This window comes from Harpia harpyja, chromosome 9 (assembly GCF_026419915.1).
Source record: "Harpia harpyja isolate bHarHar1 chromosome 9, bHarHar1 primary haplotype, whole genome shotgun sequence".
Taxonomy (NCBI): Eukaryota; Metazoa; Chordata; class Aves; order Accipitriformes; family Accipitridae; genus Harpia; species Harpia harpyja.
Genome location: NC_068948.1, coordinates 37702292 through 37730169, shown reverse-complemented (window position 1 = coordinate 37730169; position 27878 = coordinate 37702292). Strand labels below are relative to the sequence as shown.

Here is a 27878-nt window from a genome sequence, read left to right as displayed (position 1 = left end):
AATAACCCCCCCACCCGCAGAGAGGGCGTGAGCCGCCGAGCTCGGCGCATGCGCGAAGCCCGGGTGGTGGCGGGGGGGGCGGAGGCCCTCCTCCTGAATGGCGGCGTCAAGTCAAATTCGGGCAGCAGCAAAGACTCTCCGTCTCCCCTGAAAGAGAGCCTTTCCCCTCAGGCGGCTCGCACGCCGCGTCCCAGAGCCTGCCCGGGCTCTGGAGTCAAAGGGGCCCGTCGTAGCCCTGCTGCAGCTTGCGCCTGTCCCCGCGGGCCTCTGCCCACAGCTGCGGCCTGTCTGCGTCCTGCACAGCGCTCAGCTTTTATTTTCTTCCCCGTAACACCGCTTAGTGCTGTGCCCTTCCAGAGCCTGGTTTAGAATTCAGACCACCTCCGTATCTTTAATTTTTTTTTATCCGGCTCCTGCAATGAAACCGGAGCTGAAATACCAAATTAATAATCCCCTTGAAATAAAACAGCGCACATACCAAGAGGTAAGAAAGATCCCTTCTTTTATTATGATTTTGTTTTCTCCAAAGGCCATAAATAGAAGTTCTCGTTGATTTCAACTGAGATACATGTCAGTTTTGGGGCCTTTATTTTAAGTAAATAAAGGGGGTTTTTTTCAGATTGAAAGGGATAGAAGGATAGAGCTTTGGATAGAAGACTAATGCAGATGAGGTCAGTAGTATGAACAAGCAAGGGATATAAATGAAAATCTACCTAGAGTCCCTCACCAGAACACTTTTACACACTTGCTCTCATAAAATAGAGCAAGGCCTTCACAATAAAATAAAAAGCTGTAATTAAAACCCAGATAAAACAAACAAATCCTTTTTTAAAGGAGAGCTGTGCTCTGGAAAAAAACAAAACCAAGAAAAAACAATTCCAGAAGGAGCCATAAAATTAAACACTTTGGCCAGAAACCACTGAATGAAGGAGCAGAGTTGACTGCTCATTTTCAGTAACTACCACATTACAAAGTCTCCATACGGACCCCAGCTAGGGAAGCGGATCAAGCACTTGTACAAATACCAGAATGCTTGGAGAGTCTTGTTCCACCCCTTCCGAAAGTGTTCTACAGGCAGGGAGGGCAGGAGGGCTGCTGCCTTTACTTGATTTTTCTTACACCACCTCCACAGAGGGTTGGAAACAAGAACCAGAAGTCAAACCACAGTTGGGGAAAGGAGAGCAAGAACCCCAAAACACAGAAAATTAAAGTCGATTTCCAAAGGAAGACAGTCATCAGACATGTGCTTCCCATGTCATTGCACACATTCCTCTATTCTGAGCAGCTTGTTGGGAATTAAGAGTTCACACATACAAAGTGAATGCAGACTTGATTAAAGCCCAGAGGAAGGCAGCACCATTCCTTTCATGCATGCTAAGTGATTCAATCCCAAATCTAGCAGATGGCTAGATAGTTTCCACTAAAACCAGAAATACTATACCAGCAGCAACACATTTAGTGATCCACCACAGGCAGTGCTAGAACGTTCATGGCTGCACACGTTGAACTGCAGTCCTAACAATTAATTTACATCTTCTCCTCACGTCTCAACTACAGGTGTGTGAAACAACACCTCAGGCAGTAAAGGCCCAATTACATAGCTGCAGATGTATATTCTCGAGTCCGCCCAAGCATGCAGGCAATACTGGGAGGATGACATGTCCCAAAGAAAAGGTCTCACCTTGAAATATATGGTTCAGTCCACGTTCCAAAATTAAGACCTCTCACTGAGTAAGGAATAATTTCTTTTAGACTTGCAAAGCTTTAGAAAACACAGAAAATGTGTTTCAATGCCAAAAGAATTCACAGCGTCAGCATGATAATGAGTTCTTAACCCATTCATATTATTCCCCAGGGAAGTCACAGACAACATGGAAAATAAAAGGTTAATGGTGTTTAGAGATCAGGTTAAGAAAAGGTGAAGAAAGTAATAAAAAAAATAAAATCAAAAGTTCATGAAGTCATAACTTCATAATAATAATCAAAACAGAGTGTATTAAAATGTTTTGCCCCATCTTTTTTAGAGATTATACATACTTAAAATACTATTTTCCAGGTAAACATATAATAAAAACATTATTCAAATAGCAATTAAGATATCTCACATCACAAGATTCTTTTAGAAAGCTTTCTCGTTACACCATTTTCAAGTATACCAGTCAGGTCAATCAGTCAGCGGTATAAAAAACTTTTACTTTTTCTACTGCACTGTTTTCCCCATGCAGTTTCTCCTGGGCATCCGGTTCTTGTTCTGCAAGCACACAGTCCCCTGCTTTACGCGATTCTTGGATTTAGAAAGGCCACTTTTTTGTAGACAAAGGGAACTGCAAGCAGTAAGGGTCCCAGGTCCAGCCACTTACTGGCTCAGTCGGAATCATCATCACAACCATCACTGCCTTCAAGATCGCTGCTGTTCTGTAAAGTAAAATGGAAAATAGTTTGTATTTCATTTACATCTAGAGACTGACCTAAATCAGAGACATTGACTTTAAACATCTCCAAAAGTATAAGAAAATGGGGCTAGATCCCAACTTCATGTCTTAGACCCATCTATTGTAACAAACTTCTGTGATGGTAAATGATGCTTCTTGGAACAAAAAAATTGTACATTGGACTACTCACCAGCAGAAGAAATTTCTTCTCATATTTACAATTGCACGATTACATCTGGCAGTATATAGGAAACTTAAAAGTGGGATAATAGCATGAAATGCTGATGTTTAAAATAAATGCAGGTGAGACAAGTTAACAAGTGCTTTTTTCATGCAAGTCCCTCGAAAGCTGTTTGCTACATCGTCTAAAGCCAGATTTGAGAATTTTATTTGTCTGCTGCAGAGAATTTATATCAAAACTGTATTAGACATATGCAAGGACTCACCGATACTTGTTTAAAAATTAAGCCAGTTGTACAAAGTAGTATTAGGGAAATACAAATGTTAGCAACTTAGAAAGGAAACCAAAGTCTGAGTTCTTAACTGGGAGCCACTCCTTCAGGAGTAAGTCAATACGGTGCAATAAATTAGGGAGGTTTACATAACTTTTTGAAGCAAGTATTTTGACTGATATGATTGGCAACAAAGGATTTTATAAAGAAAGGCTAACATGACAATATGCCTGTAGTTACTCCTTTTTTTCCTCACCACCACTTGCTGAAAACATGAATTTAACATTGACAATATCCTACTACAAAAAAAAATTCTGAGAGACTTAGACAGTTGCCTTTGTAACAGCAAGCACAGCTTATTGAAGTGCCAACAGCCTGCAAAATCTCAAAGGAGTCTGTCATACCATCCTTTATTTATCCTTCTCCAGACAGCTTGTTCTAACTATGATGCCAAAACTGTATTTGGTCAAGTTCATCTAAAGCAAGCAGACCCGCCTCCTACTAGCAATACATCAGTGATTTTGAACCTGTCAGCAGTAAGTCCTGTCAACATTATCATCAAGACCCCCGAGCCAGATGAGGACTCTGCACCACATGGTCTCTTTGGGTCCCATTTAACCAAACTCATGTGGCATTTGTCATAACGTCCTGTCACAGATGTCCTCATACAGCAGTATACTTCAGAAAAACAATTACCACAAGTACAAAAATAACCCTGAGAAATTTCTGGTATTTTGCTTGTACTATTCAACAAGGCTGTAAATTTTATTTTATATGTTGAAACTCTTTCTCATACTCAAAAAAAAATGGCAGAGACAGGATTAAACCTAATGTTCTTCAGAGCAGGATGATTATCTGCACAAAATAAAGCTGATTTTAAGGACTCCATTAAGTGAAAAAAGGTCATTATTTTCTTCTGAGTTGCACTACACAGAAGTTTTAGCCCTGCCCATCACTCGTCCTTCAAGGATCTGCCAGCCCTCTGACCAAGAAAATTTGAATTACATGTAGAACTGTAAGGTATCTTCAGGTCACCAAGTCCAACACCCCACTCAAGCAGAGCTTGCTTCAAAGTTAGATCGGGTTGATCAGGGACTTGTCCAATCAAACTCTGCTGTATTTTAAGTCACTCCAGTGGTTGTCAATTTAAAGAAATACTTTGTGAGTTTGACTCAAGCTTCCTCATGTGGTTTCCAACCTCCTTCTAGCATGCCCCAAACATCTTTCAGCTCTTTTCTTGTGAGACTATTCTACACCTCAACCAGAAAAAAAATTTAACTTAAATTGAAATTTTCTTTTTGTTAAAAACATATTCTACACCTTTGTTTTATTGCAACTTACAGCCGACAGCGTTCCTATTGTCAGAAATCAGATTCCGTCATATCCCGTTTCACTCAGTAGGAGTTGTTCTTATGACCCATTTTGAGCTCATGGCAGATTTACTTTAAAAAGCTGGTCCTAAATTCCCCCCACCCCAATTCCAAACCTTATCTAGTGAACAGGGCATTACACAAAATGAGAATTAGCCCAAAATCAGAGAATACAAAAAGCCAGCAGGTATTTAAAGAGAAATTGTCAACCTGAAAACTAGTCTCTCAAACAGCTTCACAATAGCAAAGGCTGGTAGCATGTCCACAATTTCTGTTGCCAGTTTATGATTCTGCAAATTGGCCTGTGCTTTAAAGCATTCCTTCCTCCCTCCCTCCCTCAACTGCCCCATGCAAAACCCTGCAAAAATAACACTCTGTACAGTTCATTCCACTATCATCAAGTGCACAAAGACGGAAAAGATAACACACATTTCATACTCCAGATGACTGTCATCTTCCACGGCATATTCACGGAAAAAAAAAACGTTACTAAGGGAAGAGCCACTTCAACTTGACAGCTTCCATTTGATAAAATAATAGCTTCAATCATTACCTTTGAATTTTTGTTGTTAGCTTGCATCCCAACAGCAGAAGAGTTGAAGTCATGAATGGAGAGGGTGTTTAGCCAGTTTGCCATGGATTTCTCCTCCCTTTCTGTGTTGATAATGGTAGGATAGATATACTGCTCTTTGAAAACAGCAATCTTCTCCTCCTCCTCTGTCCACTCCAGCGGCTCATGCAGCCCATCATTTCCAAAACGTCTGTTGTATTTTTCAAAGTGTACTCTTTCCAAGACCAACCCAAGTCCTGGGGCTTTAGGGACATCTACTTTCTCCTCTCCCCAGCTGCGCTCTATGATAGACTCAGCAGCATAACCTTTCACAATAGCTATCACCAGCCCAATCATCTTCCTTATTTGGTGCATCATGAAACTCTGACCTTTCACTCTGATCACTGCAAATTCCATGTTTTCCCTCACAAACGGCTCTCCACAGTACATCTCCATTATGTACCGCTTGGCACTGGGGTCCCTGGGTCCCTTCTGAGATGTGAAGTTGTGGAAGTTGTGTGTTCCTTTATAGCACGCAAGCAGTTTATTGACTTTTGCAAGGGTCTCTTTGTCCAGTCGATAAACCTCTTCTTGCACATCATGGTCTTTATGGGCAAAGGCAAATGTTGGCAGCATGTAAGAGTAGGTTCTGGCATCACATTTGTTCTTGGAGTTGAATCCTCCAGTGACTCTCTTCAGACCTTGTTTTAAAAGTGACATTAGGTTTTTGAATCAGTAGGTTAAAACCTGATTGTGATCTCACCCCTACCAACAAGAATATTTTTCAAGTAAAATACAATCAAAAGATAGACTTATTTTATAGGACCCTAATTTCAAACTAAGGGAAACATACAGATTTATGTTAAAACTAAACTGCTTATGAGTAAAATTATAATGGTAAGGGAGAGACCTTCTGCAGGAAAAAGCTCTTCTTTGAAAACATTTTCTCTGCCCATTCCAGTATCCTTACCCAGAATTCTGATGTGAGAAGGAAGATGGTTATTGATCTTTTCTAAGATGTCATCTATTAGCCTGACCTTTAGCGACACAATCTGTCCAGCTGCAGACACACCCTATAAAAACCATAAAACACACAAACACATAATTATGTACCTTGGAAGCTCTGGGATAGCACTTGCAGAATTGAAATAGCTGAAGAACAAGTTTATTCCTTTTTCTCACTGGTCATTTCAGGCTGAAGCGAGGCAAAGGCAAGGGCACAGGCAGAAATCCAAGTCGGAGTACTCCTGGAAGACCTGCTGGTGCTGTATAGCCATACAGCACCTTAGCAGTCTTAGATAGCAGAACACTGCACTCCCTTCCATGCCATCTCACTCTATTAGACTGCTATTAAGTACAGCACCAACTGAAAAGAAATTACTTATACATAAGATCAGCCATGAACTCCAGTTCAGACTCAGAATCACACTGTGGCAGGCTTAAAAACAACTGAGATGCAGCTAAACTCTCAAGCGCCACATCAACCAGGCAGCAACAACAATGAGGAGCAGCAGCAGCAAGTTGGGAGGCTGAAGCAGATGAATGTGACAGAAACACAAAGCTTAGGTATGAAGCACCAGCTTTACAAACACCATCTAATCAATATCCTGCGCTTTCTAAATATTTGCTTGTTCTTAAGTTTAGTAGTGGATGAAAGGAGAAGTTTCAAGCAACATTCACTGTGAATAGTATTTGCTATTGGATCTCACTCTAGACAACGCTTTACCAGTCAATCCCCGCAGCACCGGCAGGGGTACACCAGAGTTTATGAGAGCACAGGCCCTATCCAGTGTACCTTATCTGTTCGAGCACACCGCTGAAAAGACATTTTCTTCATATCTTCCCCATGGTTTTCTGGGATACAGCCTGACTGAACAAGGGCAGATACTAAGTCATCTTCAATTGTCTTGAACTGCGAAGATCCCACGTTTCTCTAAAAGAGGATATACAGTAAAAATAAGAAATAGAACGAATAGTAATAATTGGATAACTGAAGATGATAACTGAAAAATTTTGTTAATCAAACATTGTTGTGAAATTCTTTAAAAGTCTTTCCTTCACAGCCCTATTCTCTAACAAGACTAACTATACTTTACCAGAGCATGTTAATGAAATGTCTACATTCTGATTTACTTTTGACTGTTATTGCAAGTAAAGGATCATTTCTAATTTCACTGTGCAATACTTCTGCAATGGAGTTTTTTGAGGATTCCTTCAACTGCATGAAACAGCACCAATGAAACACTGTTTCAGTGCCTGCAAGTTCACAGCTGCTGCTCAAAACCTAGCCTCTGCAAATTCTGTTTCTAAAAATTAGCTTGGGTTCTTTTGCTCAGATCACCTGAGCTGTTGTGTAACGCAGACTATGGTTTTTCTCCAGTGACTTCTGCACTCAACTCACAGATGAGCTTAACAGAAACACACAGCCTTGTGTGTAAGGCTGCAAAGCACACACCCTTGACACATACCATTCAATTACAAGAGCAGTAAAGCTGATAGGCACTTACACGGATGTGCCCACAAGTATAAGGTTTACTGTTGCTGAACAAATCTACTTTGCTGCATAAGCATGAAAGACTCCCTTCCCTGTCTGTTTGCAATCTTATCAATTATCCCGTGGAGCTTTTAAAGTACGCCTCAAGAGTGTGTATGAGGCTTGCAGTACGCCGAGAGGAGCAGCAGATGGAGCAACATCATCCCCTTGCTGCCAATACTGTGTGCCGCAAGACCGTCCCTGCACCGGCAGGTCTGGTGCTGGGGCGATGCTCGAATGCTGGTGCTGTAACAAAGCAACATCCCTTTTCTTCCACATGCAAACATGTAAGTCTTGCAACAGTTTTCCTGTTTCTAAACTGCTACAAGCCACCCCATTAGACTGCATCAGAAAAAGGAGGATTTAAAATGTCTTCAAGTACAGGTAATCTTTTTAAAAAGTACAAGAGACAGCAACATAGATGCAAATTTGTTTCATTCAAATACTCAGCCCAGTTCTCCGGAATCTGCGTGTAGTGAGAAAACTTGAGGTCTAACCTAAAAGAAACTTAGCCCAACTGCTTTGAAATGTAAAGCTTCAACCAGAAGCTGGAGCACTGGTGAAAAGGGGATCGCTACACAGCGCTTCAGGTTTTGACAGAACTGCAGAGCCCGTGCTTTCAGTCTCCTCAAGAGGCTTCTCTGCAGCAGTTTTTGAGAGATCTTCTGCTGATGCTCTATACTAAAGGCAGACTCACTAGAATCACCAAGTATCAGAGATGTGCCACTGACTTTTTTTATTCAAGTTACTACCGAGCCGTTTGAATCCAGGCATGCACTGTTCCTGCCCCGGCTTTTCAAGCTGCAACTGCTTCCCTACTCAGTCACGATGACTACAGTTATAAACCTAACAGACTTCAGGAAAAAAAGCTGGCCACGTTGTTTTGCCAAACCACGTACTTGCATCCCATGGTAGCCTTTCCCTGAATACGCCATCAACAACACAATCTTCCTTTTGGGTGACTTTTTACTCTGATCCTCCGCGTCTTCCTCATCCGCATCTCTCTTCAACCTTTTATTTTGATGTCCGTTTTCTTCTAGCCTTTCAACCACCTCACTGCTGCTGTTCAGTCTCTTCGTCGGGCTGGCAACCGCCGCTCTCAAATCCTCAGCCATTGTGAGAACCTGCAAGGGACAGGACAGCAGGGAGGAGTCGGCAAGAAGCTGAGGCAAAAAGCGACAGCTCCATCCCGCGGAGCAGCAGAGGGGGGCACCCAGGGCTGTTTAACGAGCTGCAGGCAGGAAGGTCGCCCGCCCCCCCGCTCCCTCCTAGGCCGCGTCGCCTCCCCCACGGCAGCCGCCGTCCGCCGAAGGAGAAGGGAAGCAGGGCCTGCACGGCCTGGCCCGCACGGCAGCCCCGCGGCCCGGCGGGCCTGCCGGGAAGACCGGCGGGGCGAGGAGAAGGAGTAGGAGGCGGCGGCGGCGAGCCCGGGCGGCTCCCCCCGCGGCCCACCCGGCCTCTCCCACCTCCCCCAAGGCGAGCGGCGGAGCGCGGCGGGTACGCACGCTGCGCAGCCGGCGCCAGGGCCCGCCGCACGCCGCGCTTCCCGGGGCGGAGAGGCCGCAGCTCACAACCCTCAGCCCCCACCGCAGCCGCAGCATCGTCCCCGAGCGCAGGCCGCGACCAGCGGCTCCGACGGGCGGGAGACGCTGCGGCCGCCGCCGCCCCCCCCCGCCCCGGCCTCCCGCCTCCCGCCGCCGCTTACGCGGGCGCTGCGAGGCAACGCCACCGCGCGGACGCGGCGCGACAGAGCCACGTGCCGCCCTACGGCGGCCGCGCGGGGACAGGGCGGGGCGGCGCTGAGGGGAGCGGCGCGGCCCGGGGTTCGCGGCCAGGGACCCGGGTTCGGGGCTTGGGGCCGGCGAGAGCGGGTCCCGCGGCCCGGGCGCTGCGCTGGGCCTCCGGGAGCCGAGCCTGGGGAAGTCCCCGCGGCGCCGGCAGGCGAGCCTCGTCCTGCCCGGAGCATCTGGCTAGGCAGCACGGTCTTTCTCTGAGTTTTAGAAAGGGAAGGCAAGGTGGCCCGAGGTCTGCCGGCGGGTTCCCGGCCTGAAGAGCCGGTGCTGGCGCGCTGCGGGCCGGCCGGCCTCCGGCCTCCTGCGTTTGCCATCACCGACGCGCCCTTGGGCCTCTCCCCCCGCCCGGTCCCACGTGCCGCGCACAGGCTCTCGGGGGCCAACACGTGCCTATTAATGCCTTGACGATTAATAAGTCAAGCAACAGCAGGGGAAAAGGCAAACCAACGAACGCGTTCCTGTGGTAAATATTAGCTGTGTAAGTAAACCAGTCCGTTTTTTCCCTTGCAAACCCACCTGGGGAAAGTAGCGCTACTAACAGCATTGCAGTCACGGTGAGGCGAGGACAAGGGGGAGGAAATACTTCACGCGACACGCAGGTCTGTCATCAAAAGCTCATGGTTCCTTTCCCAGAGGGGCGTAACGTTGGTCCCTGTCCCCCCCTTTCCACGCAGCTTCTGCTTGTGCCGGTATCGAGCACAAGCACCTGCAGTTTTGTTTTCGTGTCAGGTTTTTCTCCAGCCAGCTTTCTCAAGCAATCGTTGTGCTCGTGTCTTCTGCAACAAGTTTTATCTGCAGTGATGCACTTAATGGGAAAGCTGAGTACAATAGGCACCCTTATCAGGCAACAGCATGTACCTCCCGAAAAGCCAAATGCACCTGGAAATTGTTTTGTTATGCTACGAGCTTCAGTGCTTTATAGGACAGAGCTACCCAGAGAGGACACGGGTTCCCTGGCATGCTGCAAGATTAGCGTAAGAGAGCTCCGTTTATTCATTCAGATGGAAAATGGAAGGGTTGACGTTTCCAAGCAGGCCAGATTATTAAACATAGGCTTGTTATTTCTGCTAATAAGGGGAAGAAACGCAGCATGTCCTTTTCTGAACTGACACTTCTGAGTTATTTCAGTAGCGGGATGGGGCAAGGGGAAGATTTATCACACAGTCCCAGCTGCACTTTGTTTAGAGAAGTGATAAAAGATCGCCCGTCACAGTGCAGCACTGCTGCCAAGGGAAACGGGAATACAAATTTCTCTATCGCTTCAACCAGGGCGTCTGAATCTTTTTTTTGCCTCATTTCCTTAGGAAGTGAAGCTTATGCAATTGCGCTGCCTGTCTGTCCACCGCCATCGCTTCCTCCTCCCTCCCTGCTGTGATTTCTGAATTTGGCTCATTTCAGCTAAATTTGAGAGAGGGAAGAAGGCCCCAGCTGATACGGAAAAACAGTGGTGGGGCAGGAGAAAGACTTACATGGATACCCCAAGAGGGAAAAAGCTTTGGTATCCCAGCCTCTTACCCATTCCAAGAGCAGCAATGGAGCTCCAGAACTGGCAGCACAAGCTCTGCTCTCAACCTGCCATGACACATGCTGCCTCTTTCTTTGTAATTTATCATCTATTTTATTTTTAAACAGGTAGCTACCAAAGGCAAGGAGACGTTAAAGCGACTTGCCAGGGTTGCCCCTGGTGGTCAGTTCTGTGGGAGTCGGCACCGGGGAGGCAGACCCTCAGGGATGTATAGCTCAAGCGAAAAGGCAGCAGAGACACGGCTGCAGTTTCTGGCGTGGAGCAGAAGGTCCAATTGCAGATCTCCGTGTGGGGTCTGCGAAGCCAGCGTGCTTGCTTGGATTTGATTTGCAATGCACAGCGAGCACCTAACATCTTCAGGAATTAAATTAACAAGGGGTTTCATTCCTCTCACACGCATACCCAGGATTAAACTGGAATCGGTGCAAACAATTCGCGAAGTTCCCCGCTGTTTATGTGAGGAGCAGAACATTTCATACATGTTTAATAGGACTGGTAAAATTAAACTACGTTGAACGGTACATCTGCTTGGCCTTAAGTGAGAGTGCTGCCATCAAGTTCACTGAGCAGTGAAATCAGCCTCGTAAAAGCTTTCTAGGTACAAGCGCATCTGGGGACTCGCCGACAATTGCACCTTTGTCAAACAGCTAGCCGGCGAGGGGAGCGAGACGGCTGCAGGAGAGGGGTTCGAGCGCAGTCACCTTCTGAGGCATATTAATTTTACGTTCATAATGACACCGGTATCGCTCCTCGCTCAAAATCGGTTTATAGGCGCGCTCGCAGGGGGTCCTTCAGAGCTGCTCTGGGGCAGTTCCCCGCCGCATCCCTCCCTCTCAGGGTCACGCTGCTCACCTGGGCTGCCACCCCGGGGCCGGGAAGCGGCCGCAGCCCCGCCGGCGGTCCCGGGGAGGGCGGCTGAGGGTGCCCGGGCGGCGGCAGCCTGCAGGTGGGGCTCTGGCAGCACGAACCGGCTGCTCCTCCCCAAAACTCCCTCCGCCCGCCGGCCTCCTCCTCTGTGCCTTCTGCCGGGGTAGGCGGCGAGGCTCGGCTGCGGTTCGCGGCGCCGGCTCCCCAGCTTTTTCACTGCCAGGGCGCTTCTGACACGCAGCTGCAGCCCCTGGCCGGGGACTCGCTCCTTCCACCCCCAGGACACTCGGGTCGTTCCCCCTCCGGCGGGCAGAGCGGGCCCCACGGCCACACGCCGTGCTCAGCCCCGCTGCAGCTGGCCTTCCCCTCCGGAGCAGCCTCCTGCCGCTTTGCTGTGGCGACGAGACCCCGGCAACTTTCTCGTCTTCCTCCCCGAGGCCTGCTTTGAACAAGGACTTACTTATTTCAAGAGGATTTGCTTTAAATTTTCAGAGAAATATAATTTCTTTTAAATCAATAAAAAAAAAAGCTCTGAAGAAACATTGTGTTTTGAGGGACGTTTTCTTCAAATTGTTTTCTGTTAAAGGGAAGGAAAAAACTGTTCAGTTGATCTTTAATGAGTTTAAGGGCTGGGGTGGGGAGTGCAGCGTACCCAGCTATCAGCTGTAGCAACAGACTTCAGCAGAGGATGAAAACCCACAGCCCTTCTGTCCCCTGGGAAAGAGGTCGGGGCTGAGGGTTAGTGCATATCCTGGGACTTGCAGCGGAAAGATCTTCACTGCAGTGTCAGGCAAGCAAATCCAAAGCAAATTTGGGGAGATGCATCTTTCTCATTTGGACAAATATTCTTTGCTGCATGGCACTAGCAGTTCAGGAGATACCAGACATAGTGAAAAGCTCTTTACCTCCTTGCTGGGAACTGGAGACATGCTGCACTGCAAGGCACAAGGAGCACCTTAGTCTGCAGCTCCCCAGCAGCTGTGTATCAGGGCATTACCTGGAAACAACCCCACAGAAGAACACAAGGGAAAAGCACTGGAAACTCTTTCAGCTGTGGAGAATGTTCCTGTTTGAGACCAAGTCAAGAGCTCTTCCTCCACCAGGTGTAACACAGGCCAGTCCTTTCTCACTTGGAAGTGACGCAGCTGCCTGAAACAACATCTGAATTGGGAGAAGTTTAGCAACAATTCACTTATAAGTGTTCCAAGGTTACCTGCAGCAGGAACCCTAGCAGACTTGTAATTCCCCACCACAGTGTATTAAGGATCCCTCTGCCAACGTAAGCAAATATTCACGCACAGCAGACACTGAGAAGCCACCAAAGCCACGAACCCCACATGCCGTAGGTCTGCGGCATGTTGCCTTGTGCACTGCAGACTTGGGGATGACTTTTTGGGAGCTGACTCTTCTTGCACCAGGGCTTTGGATCTGAGCCATATTGTGGACACAGCCAGCCACGTTTACCAGCGTGGGAGGTGGCTGGGTCCAACTCCAAGGGATCTCTAGTAGCAGCATCTGGGTCTCAGTGAGGGCTCATGAAGAACAACTGTGAACATTTGGAAACTCGGTCACCCTCTGTCCACAGTAAGGGCAGAAACCTGTTTTTTACATTACTTGCTTAAGCTCATTCTTAGAAATACGTTATTTAACATGTTTTCTAAAAGCATTCAAATCCCCTGCCAGGTTTCAGCTCCTAGGGCAGGTGGTGGTTCTGATGCTATTGTCCCTAAAAAAGCTGCTTTTAGAACAGAAATCTCCCAGGGAAGTTTGTATCTCTGCACTACGTGCCATCCCTCATGCAAGGAATGGCACCCATCATTAGCGCTACATTTATGGTAATTAATTTAAATAAATCCAACCTCTAGGATTTGTCTGGAGAGCATTAGCTCCTGCCCTGCAGAGCTGTGGTAGCGTGTTGCCTCGCCGCCACACAGCCCTTCCCCTCCTTCAGCAAAAACCCTCCAGCCCTTACAACTTCCACGACTACTCACCCCGCTCAGGTGAGCGGGACTATCAGCGAGCACACAGGAGCGTGCTGCAACCAGGCACAGTGTGCCGCTGCAGGAGGAGAAGATGCTGTCAAGTTAAACAGTGCAGAGCTAAAACATGCTGTGAAGGAGTTAACTCCTCGTGAGCTTTAAAAGAGCTGGTAACTAAAAGCGGAATACTTGATCTTTGTATTGCCTTGGTCCAACACACACCCACCCGTTTCTACTTCCTTGATGTCACTAAACCACCTCTGATCTTTCAGAGTTGAATGAGCATGTTTTTGCTGACGTACTTACCAACAACTAAATATAAAATGTGGGAACGAAGCCAAATGCCCTGGAAGAATTGCTCGGGTTTGTTTTCTCCTTGAATCAACAGCGGCATAACGTCACAGTCAACATCTAGAAAGTTGTGCAATTTTCACTGGTGCTTTTAAACTGTTCAGGCCCCATGGTTTAGTGCTTTTAGAAGAGATTGTTTATTTCTGTTGTTTAAGTCTTCCCAGCTAGCACTTTCCCCCCTTTGCTCTGCTGCCTATGAAAGAGTCCCATGGATTCAGCAGAGTATTCTCTATCCACCCGGGCATGTGACACAGTGGTCCATCTTTCATTTGGCCGCAGGTTTTCCACCCGAACCTTTAAACTTCTTCACAGGCAGCTTCAAAAGACAGACCCTCCCTTACCCTCACCATCAGAAATTTGTATGTATATATTCTTTAGCACAATCCCATGTTGCAGGGAACAAACACACACAAGGTTTTTCTACAAAAGGGGGCTTTACATGTTAAAAACCAAAGAAACAAAAAACCTCATAAAACCCCCCCAACAAAGATCCAAGTGTGCTGAACTGCCAGACTTTAAGCAACACCAGCATTTATATTTATTTAGCTCTGACCAGCCTTCCAAGGGCTGCCATAGAGTCTCGCCCAGGTTGTACCACCACGACGCTTTCCCCGCATTGAAGTGCAGCTTCTCAGAGTTGTCCCCAACACTGATGCCGCTGCAGCGTGGGGCAACTCTGCAGGGAAACGGAATTGATTCTCCCCGCGCATGAGTCAGCGTAAAGGACAAGTGACCAGAGCCCGGCCTTTCCAGGCAAGACCGTTCTCATGGAGCGAATGTGGCATCCAATTCCCTGTGGTGGGAAAGGCAGGGGCAGGAAACAAGTTATAAATAGGGCTGAGCACGAAAAAACAATTCCAGCTCATGGTTAATTACAATTTTGAAATAGGGTCTTTCCTCACAAAAACACAATACCGTCCAGAAACTGTATGGGGTGATGCTGAGTCACAGGGGGGCTGGTGGGCAGGACTCTCCCCAGGGATGCTCACGGCCAACAATAACACTCACAGTCCAGCAAGTGGAGTTTTGGGAAATGTTTGGTGGAATTACGGTATTTGGCTCCTGAAAGTTTACACCTCTTGTTGTAAGAGCGGAAGGACTGGACTAATTAATTCAGGACCTCTCCCACCTCCCACATGCAGAGCTTAGCTTTTCATCCGAAAATATTCTGAATCAGGCAGAGCAGGGTCTACAGCCACCCGTCTTGCACCTGAAGTCACGACCAATGCTCACAGCATTCTTGCTGTACTTTTTGCCACATTCAGTGATTTTTTGCATAGCTAGGCGGGCAAGAGAAAGCAAAGCCACATGCCATTCTGTTCCAATAACAAACTGCAATAAGTACAAAGACGTACACTGCGTCCTCACCCTTCCATACGGCCATCAGACACCCCTGCTCCAGTGTGCTTTGCGCTGGAGCGCCAAGTAATAAATCGCTACGACAGGTGATCTTGCAAATACTGAAACATGGGAGAAATTTAAGCATCTAATGGGATGGGAAGGGGTCTGCTATCAACTCCTGACAGAGTTTCTAACTGTAGTGGGAGGAGAGCATAGCCAGGTAATGAGGACAGATGAACCACTGACTACAGCTCCCACCCAGAAACTGGCTTCAACTTTTCCAAATTCAAAGGCTTCATCTGCAGATTTAGGCAATGTAGCTTGTTCCGTTGCAAGCTTCACCCCCTGTGAAAAGGGGTTAACACCACTTTTTCACCTGAATGGGCTGGTAGAACCAAATACATTAAATACTTTGCTCGGATACCGCACTAAACTGGAATTACAAAGTACTGAAAGCAGGCCGCTAACAATTTCAAATCAATTTTATTTTCTTAAATTGGTGTTGTACAATTTAAAGCCAAAAAAAAGTCACACAAAACACAAATAAAAAATGTTGACAAAGTATCAAGCATTACCTTATAAAGAACATCATCATACGCTCTCACAAACCTGAAGATACATGTTTATTAGACTGAGGTTTCTTGAAATCTATTAAAGACGCTAGACACAAACGCTGCAACAGTAACAAAGCCATGACAATAGCAGGTGGACTACACTAGCAACTTCAACAATGGTTGGGGGGTTGGTTTTTGGGGTTTTTTCTTTTTTCTTTTTTTTTTTTTTGCATACCTTATTGTCTACAAAGCAATAAATATTTTTCACCAAAAAAGTTGGTTTCACGCTACATGCAGTTAGATAAAAAAGTCAAAGTGATGGCAAAATAAATCACCTGTCTGATTTGTTTTTTTTTTTTCTTTTTCCTCCCCCATTTTGGGGGGGTTTTTTGTATGGTTTTTTGTGGTTTTTTTTTTTTTTAATTCAAGCACAGTGGCTAAGTTTCAAGTATTGAGAGAAAACATATATATATACACATGTTTGTGTTTGTGTGTGTATCTATATACATACACACACATACACACACATATCCTTGTATGTATATACACAAACACATACATATATATTGGTTGTAGGTCTGTAAACCACAATTTTTTGGAGCAATATATACTTGTATACATTGAATGTGGACAACTTTGATACATTCAAGTAATTAAGTACAGCTGGAAGGTTAGTGCTGAGCTTGCCACACACATAGATCGTTACACCTGCGGCAGAGACATGGATCCTGGGCTGTGCTTCTCCTTGGCAGGAGGCCCTCGGTGGACGCTCGGGGTTTGCCGGGAGGGTTCGGGGTGCGTAGCAGGTGTCTGTATTGCAGAGTCAGTCCTGGCTTAGTGCTTTCGTGCTGCCTCCCGGTGCACCGCTCCCACCTGCAGCATAGCCCTTTGCAGAACTGGTAAAAGCCTTTCGGAAGCAGTCTGGGTCTCCTCGGCATTTCTGTCCACAGGCTGGGGGGGTTGGTTGGTTGTTTTTGTCTTTTTTTTTTTTTTTTTTTTCTTTTTTTCCCAGGCACAAGCACAAACGGCCACAGAAGCAGCAGGCTGTGAACGTACGATGTAACAGCAGCCCAATACTGAAGCATTTGTGAAAGCTACACTTAAACTTCCCTGGTTGGGGCAATTGGAAATATTTTTAAATTTCTTTATTGGCATTTCTGCTCTGTGATCAGAAACACCCATGTTGCCAAAGATGACACCAGCTCCAAAGCCAATTAAGTTGCTCCTGAAACCCTTGTAAAGTATCACACTGAACGTGCCATTATTGAGAGAAAAAAAGCAATGAGGACTTAACCACCATGTGCAAAATATTTTTAGATCCCCAAAAACAAAGCCTGAGGTTTCGAGTTGCTTTCAAAGATACTTTCCTGCCCAGCGCTAACAAAATACTGCCACAACTCTGATAAATTAAGACACACACATGCGCACGCAGACAGACGGAAAGGCAGCCAGCTATCCTCTCACGCACATGCTCACAGCATCCAAAGCCTCAACCGGAACTCGAGCCACTCGCACCCACAGTCTCATTTGGCTACAGAGTCTCCCTAAAAGAAATGCTGAACATAAAAATGAACACTACAAGATTTCTTTATAAAAAAAATGAAGCAGCAAATAAAACTTCTTAAAAAAATGCATTTCCAATTGTAAGTGTGTAGGATCTTAACGCCTGTTCTTGAGCTCTTAAAAAGCACGGAGCTTTATATTGACTGTCCTTAAAAGAACATTTAAATAAAAAAAAAACCAAAACAAAACACATCTTGGTACTGCCAGACTGCAAGTCAGCTTTGCCTGGTGTGGAGGAGGAACAGCACAGACTCTGCAGTGCTTTTTGCCTCACACTCACAAGATACAGTACAGTTAAATACGTACAGTTACACACAAACCATATATATATATATCAATATATATTCACCCTTAGGAATACATATTAATATACGCACACACGTAGTGCAATAAAACAACCAGGAAGCAAGGAAAGGAATAAAGAGAACAGCATTCCTAACAGTCGTGATGTTCCTGGGTTGTTGTGTGATGCAAAGTCAACTTCTCAAAGTTCCCATAGTGTGTAAAGTGCTCCTTTGATTCACAAAGCTAGTGTTTTCAGTCTGGGGGGCTGGGGGGTGGTGAGGGCTCCAGGAAAGGGGTCATTGAGCCAACAGCTGAAAGCAGGACAGCGCTAGTGCTTCCTCCTGGTAGATATGTACTGACAGGCCGAGCTGAACAGCCAGGAGTCTTTCATGTTAATCCCGCTGCACTCGGGGACCAAAGAAGGAACGGATTCATTTTGGCTTTTCACAAACACAGGAGCGTTACACTTTCTGTTGTCCTCCTGTTTCCTGCGCAGAGTCTCTTTCCCTGTGTCGTTCGCCCATCCAGGCAGAGAGGCAGTCCACACGGCAGCCACGGGAGATGCAAACTTCCCCAGCAGCAGCGTGTTCTCTGCCTCGCTTGGTAAGTCTGTAGGAGGTGGGAGCTGCTTCAGCAACGCTCAGGCAAAAGGGAGCCGACTCCCTCCTCTCTGCCATTCTGTAAGCACTCCAAGGCATAAACATGTATGAAAAGGGCCAAAGGAGAGAAAGGAGGGGAGCCTCGGGTTGCCAGGAAGCTTGAAGATGCCTGGCTCTCAGCTAGGATAGGGGAAAGTACACAAACTGGCCTTGATTTCTGAATGACACCCTCCGACGTTAACTGAAGCCAGCAGTTTCAGCACATCCATTGCCTGCAATGGACACAGCACTGGAATACCCTGTTCTTAAGCAAGAGGGATAGGCAGCAGTCTTATCCTTCAAAGTGCTGGGAAGAAGCAGACTTCTATCCTTCATCCCCTCTGCCAACGAGGGAACCTTTCCAGATCGGCTACGTCTTCGCCGAGGCCTTTGGGCAGGGAAGTATTTGTGCTTGCTGCAGTCACACATCCCCACAAAGGAATCCAAGTCTGTGAAACAACTTCCCAAAATGTCAAAATACAAAACACTGAGCAGTTCACCCTCCAGGTCTCCTACTGCCAAAATCGTTTCCCACCACAGCAGCAGGCCGTTGGAAACAAAGTGATCGGCTGGGGCGAGATGTGTGAACAACAACACTGAAATCAGGCACAGAACCCCGACAGCAGAGCTGACAGCCTGCGCTCGATGCACAGTTTACCTGGGAGACAGAAAAACAACAAAAGAAATCAACTTCTCATTTTCCTAGCAATATAAAGACTACCAAAACATGCTGGAGATTGAAGGGGAAAAAAAAAAAAAAAGCAGAACTTCAGCAAATCTAAGCAGCCCTTCAAGAATCGTTACCAGGTACCGATTTAGACTAGATGAGGACCTGACTGCAACACCATGCTGGGAAGAGACAGGTCAAAGGGTTGAATAATCGGGGATCCAACAACAAAAGCCAGGAGGCAGCAGTTGTGATAGAGGTATCAAGATGTTATAAAGAACCACCATCCGCCGGGAACAATTTATTCACTTTTAGTTATTGGAGCGGCTTTTGCCAGCAGGCAGGATGACTCAAGGTCTCCAATGCCATTTGTCATGGCTTACAACTGAGAGACTGAGCCCAGCCCAGCACAGTCAGTGCCAGATTCTCATTGTCTGAGCCCAAGACTCTCTCAAAAGCTAAATGTTCAGTGGGATTCATTGCTCTCACAGGAAGACTTGCTGTACTTCTAGGTTCATCATTTTACTTTTCAGAAATAAGTAATTATATACCTGATATCTAAAATGAAATGTATACCCACTACAGTCTACCAGAGAACAGCTCAATCAGGAAGCTGGAACATAGTGTAAAACAGGGAATACCAGGATATCAACTGGGAAAAGAAATCTATTAGATGCATTAACTGAATCTCTGGACAAAAGATGTGATTCAGGTTCGGTAAGAAATGGTACAATAGAAACTACTTAGTATTCCCTATTCACTTAGCCTTCCAGTACCACACACCACCTGCCAATCTCCCTTTGCTCTCCTTCAGTGAGCCTCATGTCAACTGTGAAAGTTGGTGATAATTAACTGACTGATTGCCTGTGAGCCAGAAATCTCTTCTCTCATTACCCATCCGAGAGCTCTGCCTACACGGACGACTAGAGCAGCCTGGCAGCACTCTGGACGCCGGCTCAAGAAAGGCATTCGGTAGCCAGCAGAGGGGAGAGGCACAGTTCGCCAGCTGTGGCCTTTCCCTTCAGCCGTACTGACGCCAACAGGAACTGCTGCGGATGGGCTGGTTTAGCTGTGGCAGAGCAGAGCCAAGGCCAAGTAAAGCTGCTCTAACAGATGATGGCTATCCCCCATCCCCTCTGCCCGCCTCCCATACAGAGAGATGACAGAGGTGATTAAACCCCAGCCATAAGGGCAGGGAAAGTGCGCTCAGAACAAGTGAAATCAGTCCTTTCCACTCCACATGGAGTGTGGACTTGCGGAGCCTGCAGCAGCGGAGAATAACATCCCTCATGGCAAAGGGAGAGCGCAGGAGAGATGACAGCTTGGAGCAGCAGACAGAGGAGTCCATCTGTCCCTGGGAGAGGAAGCCAAATGATAGCAAGTAGGTAAGAGTTTGGCTTTCACTGCTACAGAAGCACTTGCTGATGAGAAAAATACGTCTGCTGCCTTCTCAGCCAGGCCTGGCGCTGGGGAACCAGACAGGCGAGCAGTCCTGTTTCAGGAGACGTGTTGGAAGGAGCCCTTGCTGTGCTGATCGGCCATCTCTGCCTGACAGCTGCTCCAGTTTCACGTTCCCAAGTGCTCTGTGCAATCAGAGCAATGGTTCCGGCTGGAAACCAAACCCAGGCCCCTGCTGTCACCAAACCACTTCCTTCAGCGAGTTCTTTCACACATCAAAAGCTCCAACAAAGCCCTGGCAATCACTCTGCATGTGAAGCTCTCAAAATATGGCTCAGAACAGGGACCTGCATTTCTAACAGTTTTCCCGCTGGGAAAGTAGACCAGGCTGCGAGGGGCTACAACAAGCCAAGAGATCTCTATGTCCACCAAGAAGCAGCCAAAGGAAAAAAGGATGCCGGGTACTGAAATTTCTGATCCATGGAGCTAGAAAAACACATGTTCTAGTGGGAGGAAAAAAAAAGTCACTGAACACTCACATTTATTGATGTTTTCTATGTCCCCCTGTTCAGTGATGATGTTCAGGAGCCCCTCCATCAGCAGCAGAGCCTTGTGGTACCTCTGTGCGCAGTCCTCTCTGTGGTGGAACATCTCATCCAGGGCTGCAGACTGCACCTGCAGGAAAGAACCCCGTGCCAAGAGGTTACTCCCAGACCAAGATCCAGCTTTCCCAGCGTGGCCCCCCAGCTGCGTGAATACCTCCCTCGCCCAGCCTCCAGAGGGTGCGCACAGCACCACAAGTAACACCATCTGCTAAGGCCACCAGCAGGAACCATTAATGCCTGACACTTGCTCTGCACTATCCCTGATTCCAGGCACTGTATGGTTTTTACCATTTGCACAGCATAGCTGAAGATGAGCTTCTCTGCGGTGATGCTGTTGATCCGATCCATGAGTTTCTGTTTGTCCAAGAAGAACCTCTGGAGTCTCATGTTGAGGCAGTGGCAGGATGATACGCTGGATTTATAAAGCTCATTCAGCTTCTTCACAACTAGAGTAAAGGAAAGAAACGCTTTAGGCGCTACTTCCACTTCTCCCTGTACCTCCCAATCTCCACAAGCAGGACCCCAAATGAGTAACTTCAAGACAACGGGGTTATGTGAAAGCCAAAAGACTGGCAGGAAAGTACTTGCTGCACCAACAGGGTCTTTTTCCTTTCGTCTGTCACCTTCACAGTTATAAGCCTGCACGTGGCAAAGCCTACATATATGCCTAGTTCACCTGAGGCCAGGTCTATTTTTGTTTCCTTCAGCTGCCACAAGGCAGAGAGCAGTCTGCACCATGCAAGATGTCTCACGCACCACCAGAAGCAACAGACGTGCCAGATACAAAGCTTCTGCTACTTTGATGGGCGATGACGTGCATGAAGAAGTACGTGACTTGCATGTGGTAGCTGTTGGAGCTGAGTGTGGATGAGCAGCACTGACTAAGCAAGGGAATCTCTCTCGGGACTCTGCTGTCCCAGAAAGAAAAGACATTGATGCTTGTGAAAGGCCACCTCCTTTCCTGAACAACGGCAGCTTGTATGGGAAGGTTACGGGACAGAAAATCAGGAATCAAATATGATTCTGAGGGGTTAAATAACAATCCAAAACAGCAAGTGATGCCACAGGCTTGAGCCTCCCTAGCTGCATGGCATGATCTACAAAAGTACTGAATACAAACTCCCACCAACATCTTATGAGTATTAACTGCTATGTGCACATTTGAAAATCCCCACACTGCATGATTTGCTCCTGGGGGAGGCAAATTAACCCATACCATGAACCAGCCTCTCTCAGCTACGATGCAGAGGGGCAACCTCACAAGACAGCCAGGCCTTGCAACTATATCTAGCCTTCCCAGGCAGAGATGAGAGATCAGAGAGCCAGAGAAGAGACCGCCTCCAGGAAGAAAGGCTGCTGTAACTCTTCATCAGAGAAAAGGACCAAGGCACAAAAACATAACCTTCTCAGGGTCAGACTGGCAGATCACCCTTGCTCAGAAGGAATTTGAGAGGGAGTGGGAAGCCTAAAGCTCGTGGGTCACATCAGGAGGGTGAAATGAAAAACTCCACGAGAAGAGAGTCAAGAGAGACTATTTAAAAACCAAACCCAAAACAACACACAAATACAGCAACATCCTCCTCCACGGAATTCAATCAGAGCTCTGAGCTGTGCCCAAATTATCAGGAAAAAAGAGAATGACTATAGGTAGGGACCCTGCCTGGCACACGCTGCCCAAGGATATTCCAGGGCAGTGTCCTGTTGCACTTCCCTGCTTTTTCCATATACATTGGACACAAGTACCTTGTAAACCCTCTTGTCCTCACTGTGCCCTTACAAGCCTCAAGGGAGCAGTACTTTGTGGGGAGAGAAACAAGAAAAGACAGCCTTGCCCAATTCCCACACACTGAAGGACAAATTACACTATGAAGCTAGAAGTTGCAGTCTGCCCTGAAAAGGAGTAATTTATTTGGGTTATGACAACTTTCCTGTTAGCCTGAATTTGTGGAGGATGTGTAGCTAAACCTGTGTATCTTGCTCCATACTGCCTGCTACAACGTATGTGTGCTCAATGTATTTAACTTCTGTTTTTTTACACCACATCCCAAGGCAGCATGAGTACTTTCAAAGACTAAGCTCTTGAGGAAGGTGGCTGGTGGGTCAAGTACCTCAAGTGCTTCAAAAAGCTCCCTCAGTAATATTACAATGGTAGTTTTAAAATTATTTCTTCTAATCACTGAATCACAGCCAACTTGCATGACAAGCCAGCCAGTCAGATGCAAATGTAAGGCCGTTAACACTAGCAAAGAAGTGACTCTAGCATTACCAGTATTTTACTTCCTGTGGTTTTGTTTCACTTGAAAAATCATCACTGCCAAGACAGGTCTCCATTTGCCAAGTAAGCACTTCCTAGGACCTGCACTGTGTAATTAAATTGGACTTACGTCAAGTACAAATAAGTACCTGAGACAGAGATGTACAAGGAATCAGGTAAGATACATTCCCCTCTCACTAATTAGTGCCGAAGATTCTCACAGGGGCATGAGCAAAAGCTTTGAGACATAAAGTCAACGTGAAGAGACGAACATTCCCCTTAGTGTGAATAAAAAAGACCTGGCTGTGCAAGGGGACAATAAGAAATAAGCCCCTGGGCATACCGGTGGGGGTTCACACTCACTCAACCCCCTCCATACCCTTTGCGATACTTTTAATACTTCCATTCCAGGGAAGTTCTTTGCGCCATGTGCCCAGCGGCCCCTTACCTTGCTTGACGGTGGAGGAGAGGCACAGCTTGCCAGCTTTGATCTGCTCTATGGCCATCTGCAGCCCTGAGGACAGAAGCTCTGCTACTTTCAGGTACAGCACGAGCTGCTCTGCGTAGCTGCAAAGCAAGCACATCGCAATGCAAATAGATCAATGGCACAGTGGCCAGTGTCTCGAAGGACTTCTGGTACGGACTGATACATGGGGTGGGAGGAAGTGACAGAAGACTTGGGCGCTGGGTGGCTCTCTCCTCGGTCCTTACCTCCACTCCCGGCTGAGGAGGCTGATCTGGTCGGCCACCACGCTCTCCTGGAGCTGGTACTCAGATGTCACTGAACTGCTCATCTCGCTGGAGCTGCCTTTAAGGGCGGCAATTTCCATCACGTAGTGGACAAAGGCCAGCGTGAAGCGGAGGCTGCGCAGGATGTCGGTGTGCTCTTGCTGTTGAAGGGATGCCAAGGTGGGGGTTACAGAGGGAAAGCTGGCATGCCAGGGAGGGCTGCTCACCTAGAGCTGTGCCAGTGACACATCCCAGCTTACAGAAATAACACCCGGGCCCCAAAGCCCCCTACATCTCTGCTTTGGGCAGGGACAGCCAAACTGAGCCCTGAGCCTGCACACTACACCAGTTCCTCCTCCACAGTAACAGCAGCAAGCAACCACCCCAGGCCAGAAATTTCCAGGCAGCTCCCTGAGAAGCTGGTGAGACTTGCTCCAAAATGACATGCCCCCTTCCCAAGGAGGATCCCAGCTCTCTGGGACTCTTTCAGAAGTCAGCCAGGAAGGGGGAGAGACCATCTGCACCACAGGCCCAGCTCTGGTTCCCACCACAGCAATGCTGCTACAAAACTGAAAGCGGGTGTGGATTTCATGAGTGACAACCTCCTACGCCACAGAAAACTGCAAACGCAGTGTGTCCCACCCTGCAGCCCAGCCCTCACTTAGCCCTTGGTCTTTATGTCCTCCCAGTTCAGTGCAGTGAGCCCTGGGTGAGACCCTCTGAAGGGACAGCAAGGACAATCTTTTATCTGCAACTCCTTGCCACTTAGCGAGTGGCATACACACTAAGTGCTACGTTCATTTCAAAGCAGTTGTTCCTCTGCTATTACAGATCAAAGGGGATTATCCCATTTCTGGGAAGCTGCATTGCTTAAGTCACTGAAAACATTTTTGGGAAGTTAGTATTTGTGGAAAAACTGAATGCTTGTGGGTCCTAGAAAATGAATTGCTGCCTGGAACAGATGCAACTCCGTTGTTCAAACTCTTTCTGTAGAGCAGTAGCTAACCTGCTTGATCTTCAAACATTCAGTGGCCCGATTCTCTCAAAGGCGGCTGGTAAGGATCTTTCCTACATGAATTTATCAAAAAAACCCCACACTCAAGTTCTACAAGCTTTTGTTTTTCATTCACTGGCTCAGGCACTTGGCTGCTAAGGCAGCTTTGACTATCTGAAATACAAATCTCTCCTCCCACCATCTTGCTACCTGGACAGTCCAGTAAGGTCAGGAAGTGTTACCTCCATCTTCCTCTGTTTTCTTTAAAAGCAGAGGAGGAACTTGGAGATTAAGTAACTGCTAAGTCATACAAGAAGTTTGTGGCAGAGCAGGAAACTGCTGAGATCTTGCAGGTCTCAGCCTGGTATCTCTAACCAATGCACAGGCCTTCCTCTCTGCTTATACAGTCAGCTTCTACTCATTATGCTAGCATTTGTAGCCTCATTTGGCATCACAAGAGTCTTTCCTTCTGTAGCCATCTCTGTATTGTGTTTTTAAAGCACTGCAAAAGAAACTAAAACGTAGCCTTCAATTTGCCTTGTCTGCACCCAAAGAAACTTCTACAAAAGATGGAAGAACCACCCATCTGAATGCAACAGCTTTGCTCAAGATAAAAAAGGGTGCTTAAACAGTAAGATTTCAATGCCCTGAAACTATCAGCAGAAATCAGAAGATCTGCCAGGTTTGCATTCTGGCCAACTCCACAGAGCACAAAAGGGTCTCAATACATGCTGTAAAGGTTTTGCAACATGCAAATGGATTACTGTGCTCAGCAGAAATGATGACCGAACACAAATGACTCATTACAGACATAGAAGCTGAGTTAAGTGCTACTAACAAGATAAAGTTGATACTTCCTTAGGACACCTCTCTTCAGACCAGTGTCCAGAAGTGGTGGCAGCTGGCAGGGCCCCATACTTCTGGGACCTCACACAGGCAGGATCCTCAGTTAAACTCACTACTATCGTGATCACATCAATGCTGAAAGTCCTAGCCCTGTGGCTTTGCAGGTAATTAAGCAAACGAATGCAATTCAATGCAGAATTGACAAAAAAATTGAGCTAAATAAAATCTGAAGTAGAAGAGCAAACCCACATCCCTGAAACAATGTATGCATATCTCTGCGGGTATCTAGGGGTTTGTAGCAACACCAGCAAAATTCAGATACAAAGAGCCTTCCTCAGTCCCAGACAGCCTAAGGAGGTATGACGAACAGAGCTGAAACCATGACTGAACCTGCCTCCCACCTCTACTGCAAATGGGCAGCCTGACCTACATTTCAAATATATCTCAGCTACAAAAGCATTTGCTCTGCTTCAGCCTGTCTTCAGCCTGCAGAGAAGGGGAGCCTGGCAGCCTTCTCACCTTGACAATCTGGTTCAGCTGTTCTGGCACAGAACATGGTGTCCCCCTGCTCCCATCAGTAGCATAAGTGTCAGGTTTGCTTTTTTTCAGATACTTTCTCAGCAGAGGCCGTATCACTGCCTGACTCCCCAACCGCATGCAGCAGGCGGTCATTTGATACACTAAGCTACTCATGCTCTCAAGTCAGCTATTACTAATGTTGAGCCTTTTAAAAGAGAAAAGGCCCAAAGTACCCAGGTTTTCTTCAGAAACTGTTAATACAGAATGCATCAGATAACTGATGTTTCCAGCCTGCAATTTCAGCTTTGGAAATGGTGAATTTTAACCCCAGTCATGGACTGTCTCATCGACTAAACAACTTGGTAGCAGGCTCAAAAGTCACTGTGCTAAATATGTCCTGGGCTTTCTGAGCACTGCACTGGCCCAGCTCTCTTGAAACCAGTTTGCTCCATCTTTGGAAGCAACCCCCTTGGCTCCAAACATGGAGTCATCTGACCTCTGGATTTGCTTTACTTTTATTCCCCCGTCCTCTGCCCCTAACAAGTCCCTGGGATATACCCACCTCCATGAGCGTCTCTTCGGGCAACTCTGGTGCCTCAAATGTAACAGCACCTTCCAGGTTGGCGGTGATCGGATCAGCAAAAGCATACCGGAGACTTGAGGTGCCTTCCACAGCATCCCCACCAGTTCCCACTGCCAAGTGCCTGCCGGTGTATGAGCCTCCAGAACTGAGAGAGCTGGAAGACCCTACTGAGAAGAAAAATAGGCAAAGGAATTACTGAAGATAATAATAGTAGGCCAGGTATTCCTCACCCAGCAGAGAGGACTATCCTTCAGATCCAGGATCCTGGATCTGATAGGAGCCAGCAACAGGTACTTTGGAGGAAGATGCAAAGACTCTTGATGCAGCATAACCACTCCCCAACATAACGTCCTTAGCGACTCAGGTAGACCAGCTTACAAGCTCAAGCAGATTTAATGCACCTTCCAGAATGTCTGTCATTTATGGAGACAATTCAGAAACACTTTTTTTTTTTTTCTTCTTTTTTGTCCAAACCCTTTCTGAATCCTGCCACAATATCTTGGGCTGACTTTTATCATACACCACCACAGTCAACTTCCCCATCATGGGTCAGTGTGGTTTGAACCCTGGTTCCCTAGTTTTTACACTATCACTGAATGAGCACCTCTGACAAGTGAGGTTTTTATCATGGTTTTAAAACACCAAACACTTATATGAAACCAGGAAAGCTTTCCATTACATGCCCTGCACTTCTGCTTCCCCCTCTTTACAAATAGGAGGCTGGGCAGAGAGTAAGTGACTTCAGCTGAGTCAAGACCCTAACCTCGGGATTCAGGAGATCCTGTAAGTATGGTGTCCATCAGACAACTCCCTCATCATCATCTTTTCCCCTTCTTGACCACTGAATCCACGCTAAGAGCACATTGCATATAAAAGATGGACACTTCAAAGGAGTTTCTGTCTCAGGGTATTCATAATACATTCACTACTTCCAGAAGGCTTCATATCCCCTGACACACTGCCACAGAGGGATATATTCTGTCTGGCGGGGGGATGCCAATACCAGCTACAATACTCTGCTAATTCTACCAAGGCGGTGTTCTCCACTGT

General features: G+C 46.9%; 2 protein-coding genes and 1 long non-coding RNA gene across 14 annotated transcripts in view; 1 reads left to right on the top strand and 2 right to left on the bottom strand.

Moving 5' to 3' along the window:
• Window positions 1-485: 485 nt before the first annotated feature.
• PUS1 (pseudouridine synthase 1) lies at window positions 486-9094 on the bottom strand. Of its 4 annotated transcripts, none has more exons than XM_052797170.1 (6): window positions 9043-9094; window positions 8237-8461; window positions 6600-6737; window positions 5775-5877; window positions 4808-5505; window positions 486-2415 (listed from the first exon to the last, which is right to left on the bottom strand). In XM_052797170.1, the coding sequence occupies exons 2-6, from the start codon at window positions 8450-8452 to the stop codon at window positions 2365-2367; spliced, it is 1206 nt and encodes a 401-aa protein (XP_052653130.1). In that variant the 5' UTR covers window positions 8453-8461; window positions 9043-9094; the 3' UTR covers window positions 486-2364. The 4 variants fall into 4 exon arrangements, with proteins under 4 accessions (XP_052653130.1, XP_052653126.1, XP_052653128.1 ...); XM_052797166.1 differs by lacking the exon at window positions 9043-9094 and adding an exon at window positions 8804-9007; XM_052797168.1 differs by lacking the exon at window positions 9043-9094 and adding an exon at window positions 8843-9007.
• Window positions 9095-9182: 88 nt separating this feature from the next.
• Window positions 9183-12062, top strand: LOC128146611 (uncharacterized). Its single transcript, XR_008236793.1, has 2 exons — window positions 9183-9608; window positions 10763-12062. It is a non-coding gene; the product is annotated as an uncharacterized LOC128146611 (long non-coding RNA).
• Window positions 12063-15657: 3595 nt separating this feature from the next.
• The window catches only part of ULK1 (unc-51 like autophagy activating kinase 1), an 84062-nt gene continuing 71841 nt past the window's right edge, over window positions 15658-27878 (bottom strand). For 7 of the 9 annotated variants that reach the window (XM_052798104.1, XM_052798102.1, XM_052798105.1 and 4 more), the window contains 6 exons: window positions 26808-26995; window positions 23869-24047; window positions 23606-23724; window positions 21192-21349; window positions 20838-20973; window positions 15658-18891 (listed from right to left, as the gene is read on the bottom strand). In XM_052798104.1, the coding sequence (XP_052654064.1) occupies window positions 18836-18891; window positions 20838-20973; window positions 21192-21349; window positions 23606-23724; window positions 23869-24047; window positions 26808-26995 (836 nt within the window). In that variant the 3' untranslated portion in view covers window positions 15658-18835. The remainder of the gene's footprint in view (window positions 18892-20837; window positions 20974-21191; window positions 21350-23605; window positions 23725-23868; window positions 24048-26807; window positions 26996-27878) is intronic. The other 2 variants (XM_052798103.1, XM_052798108.1) reach the window with 1 other exon arrangement.

Excerpts from the sequence above, each read along its gene's own strand:
- PUS1 (XM_052797166.1), bottom strand. The coding sequence starts at position 8,938 with ATGCTGCGGCTGCGGTGGGGGCTGAGGGTTGTGAGCTGCGGCCTCTCC. Across the intron at positions 5,878-6,599 it reads GGTGTGCTCGAACAGATAAG|GGTGTGTCTGCAGCTGGACA; the intron begins GTACACTGGATA and ends TGGTTTTTATAG. Across the intron at positions 5,506-5,774 it reads TTCTCACATCAGAATTCTGG|GTCTGAAGAGAGTCACTGGA; the intron begins GTAAGGATACTG and ends TTTTAAAACAAG.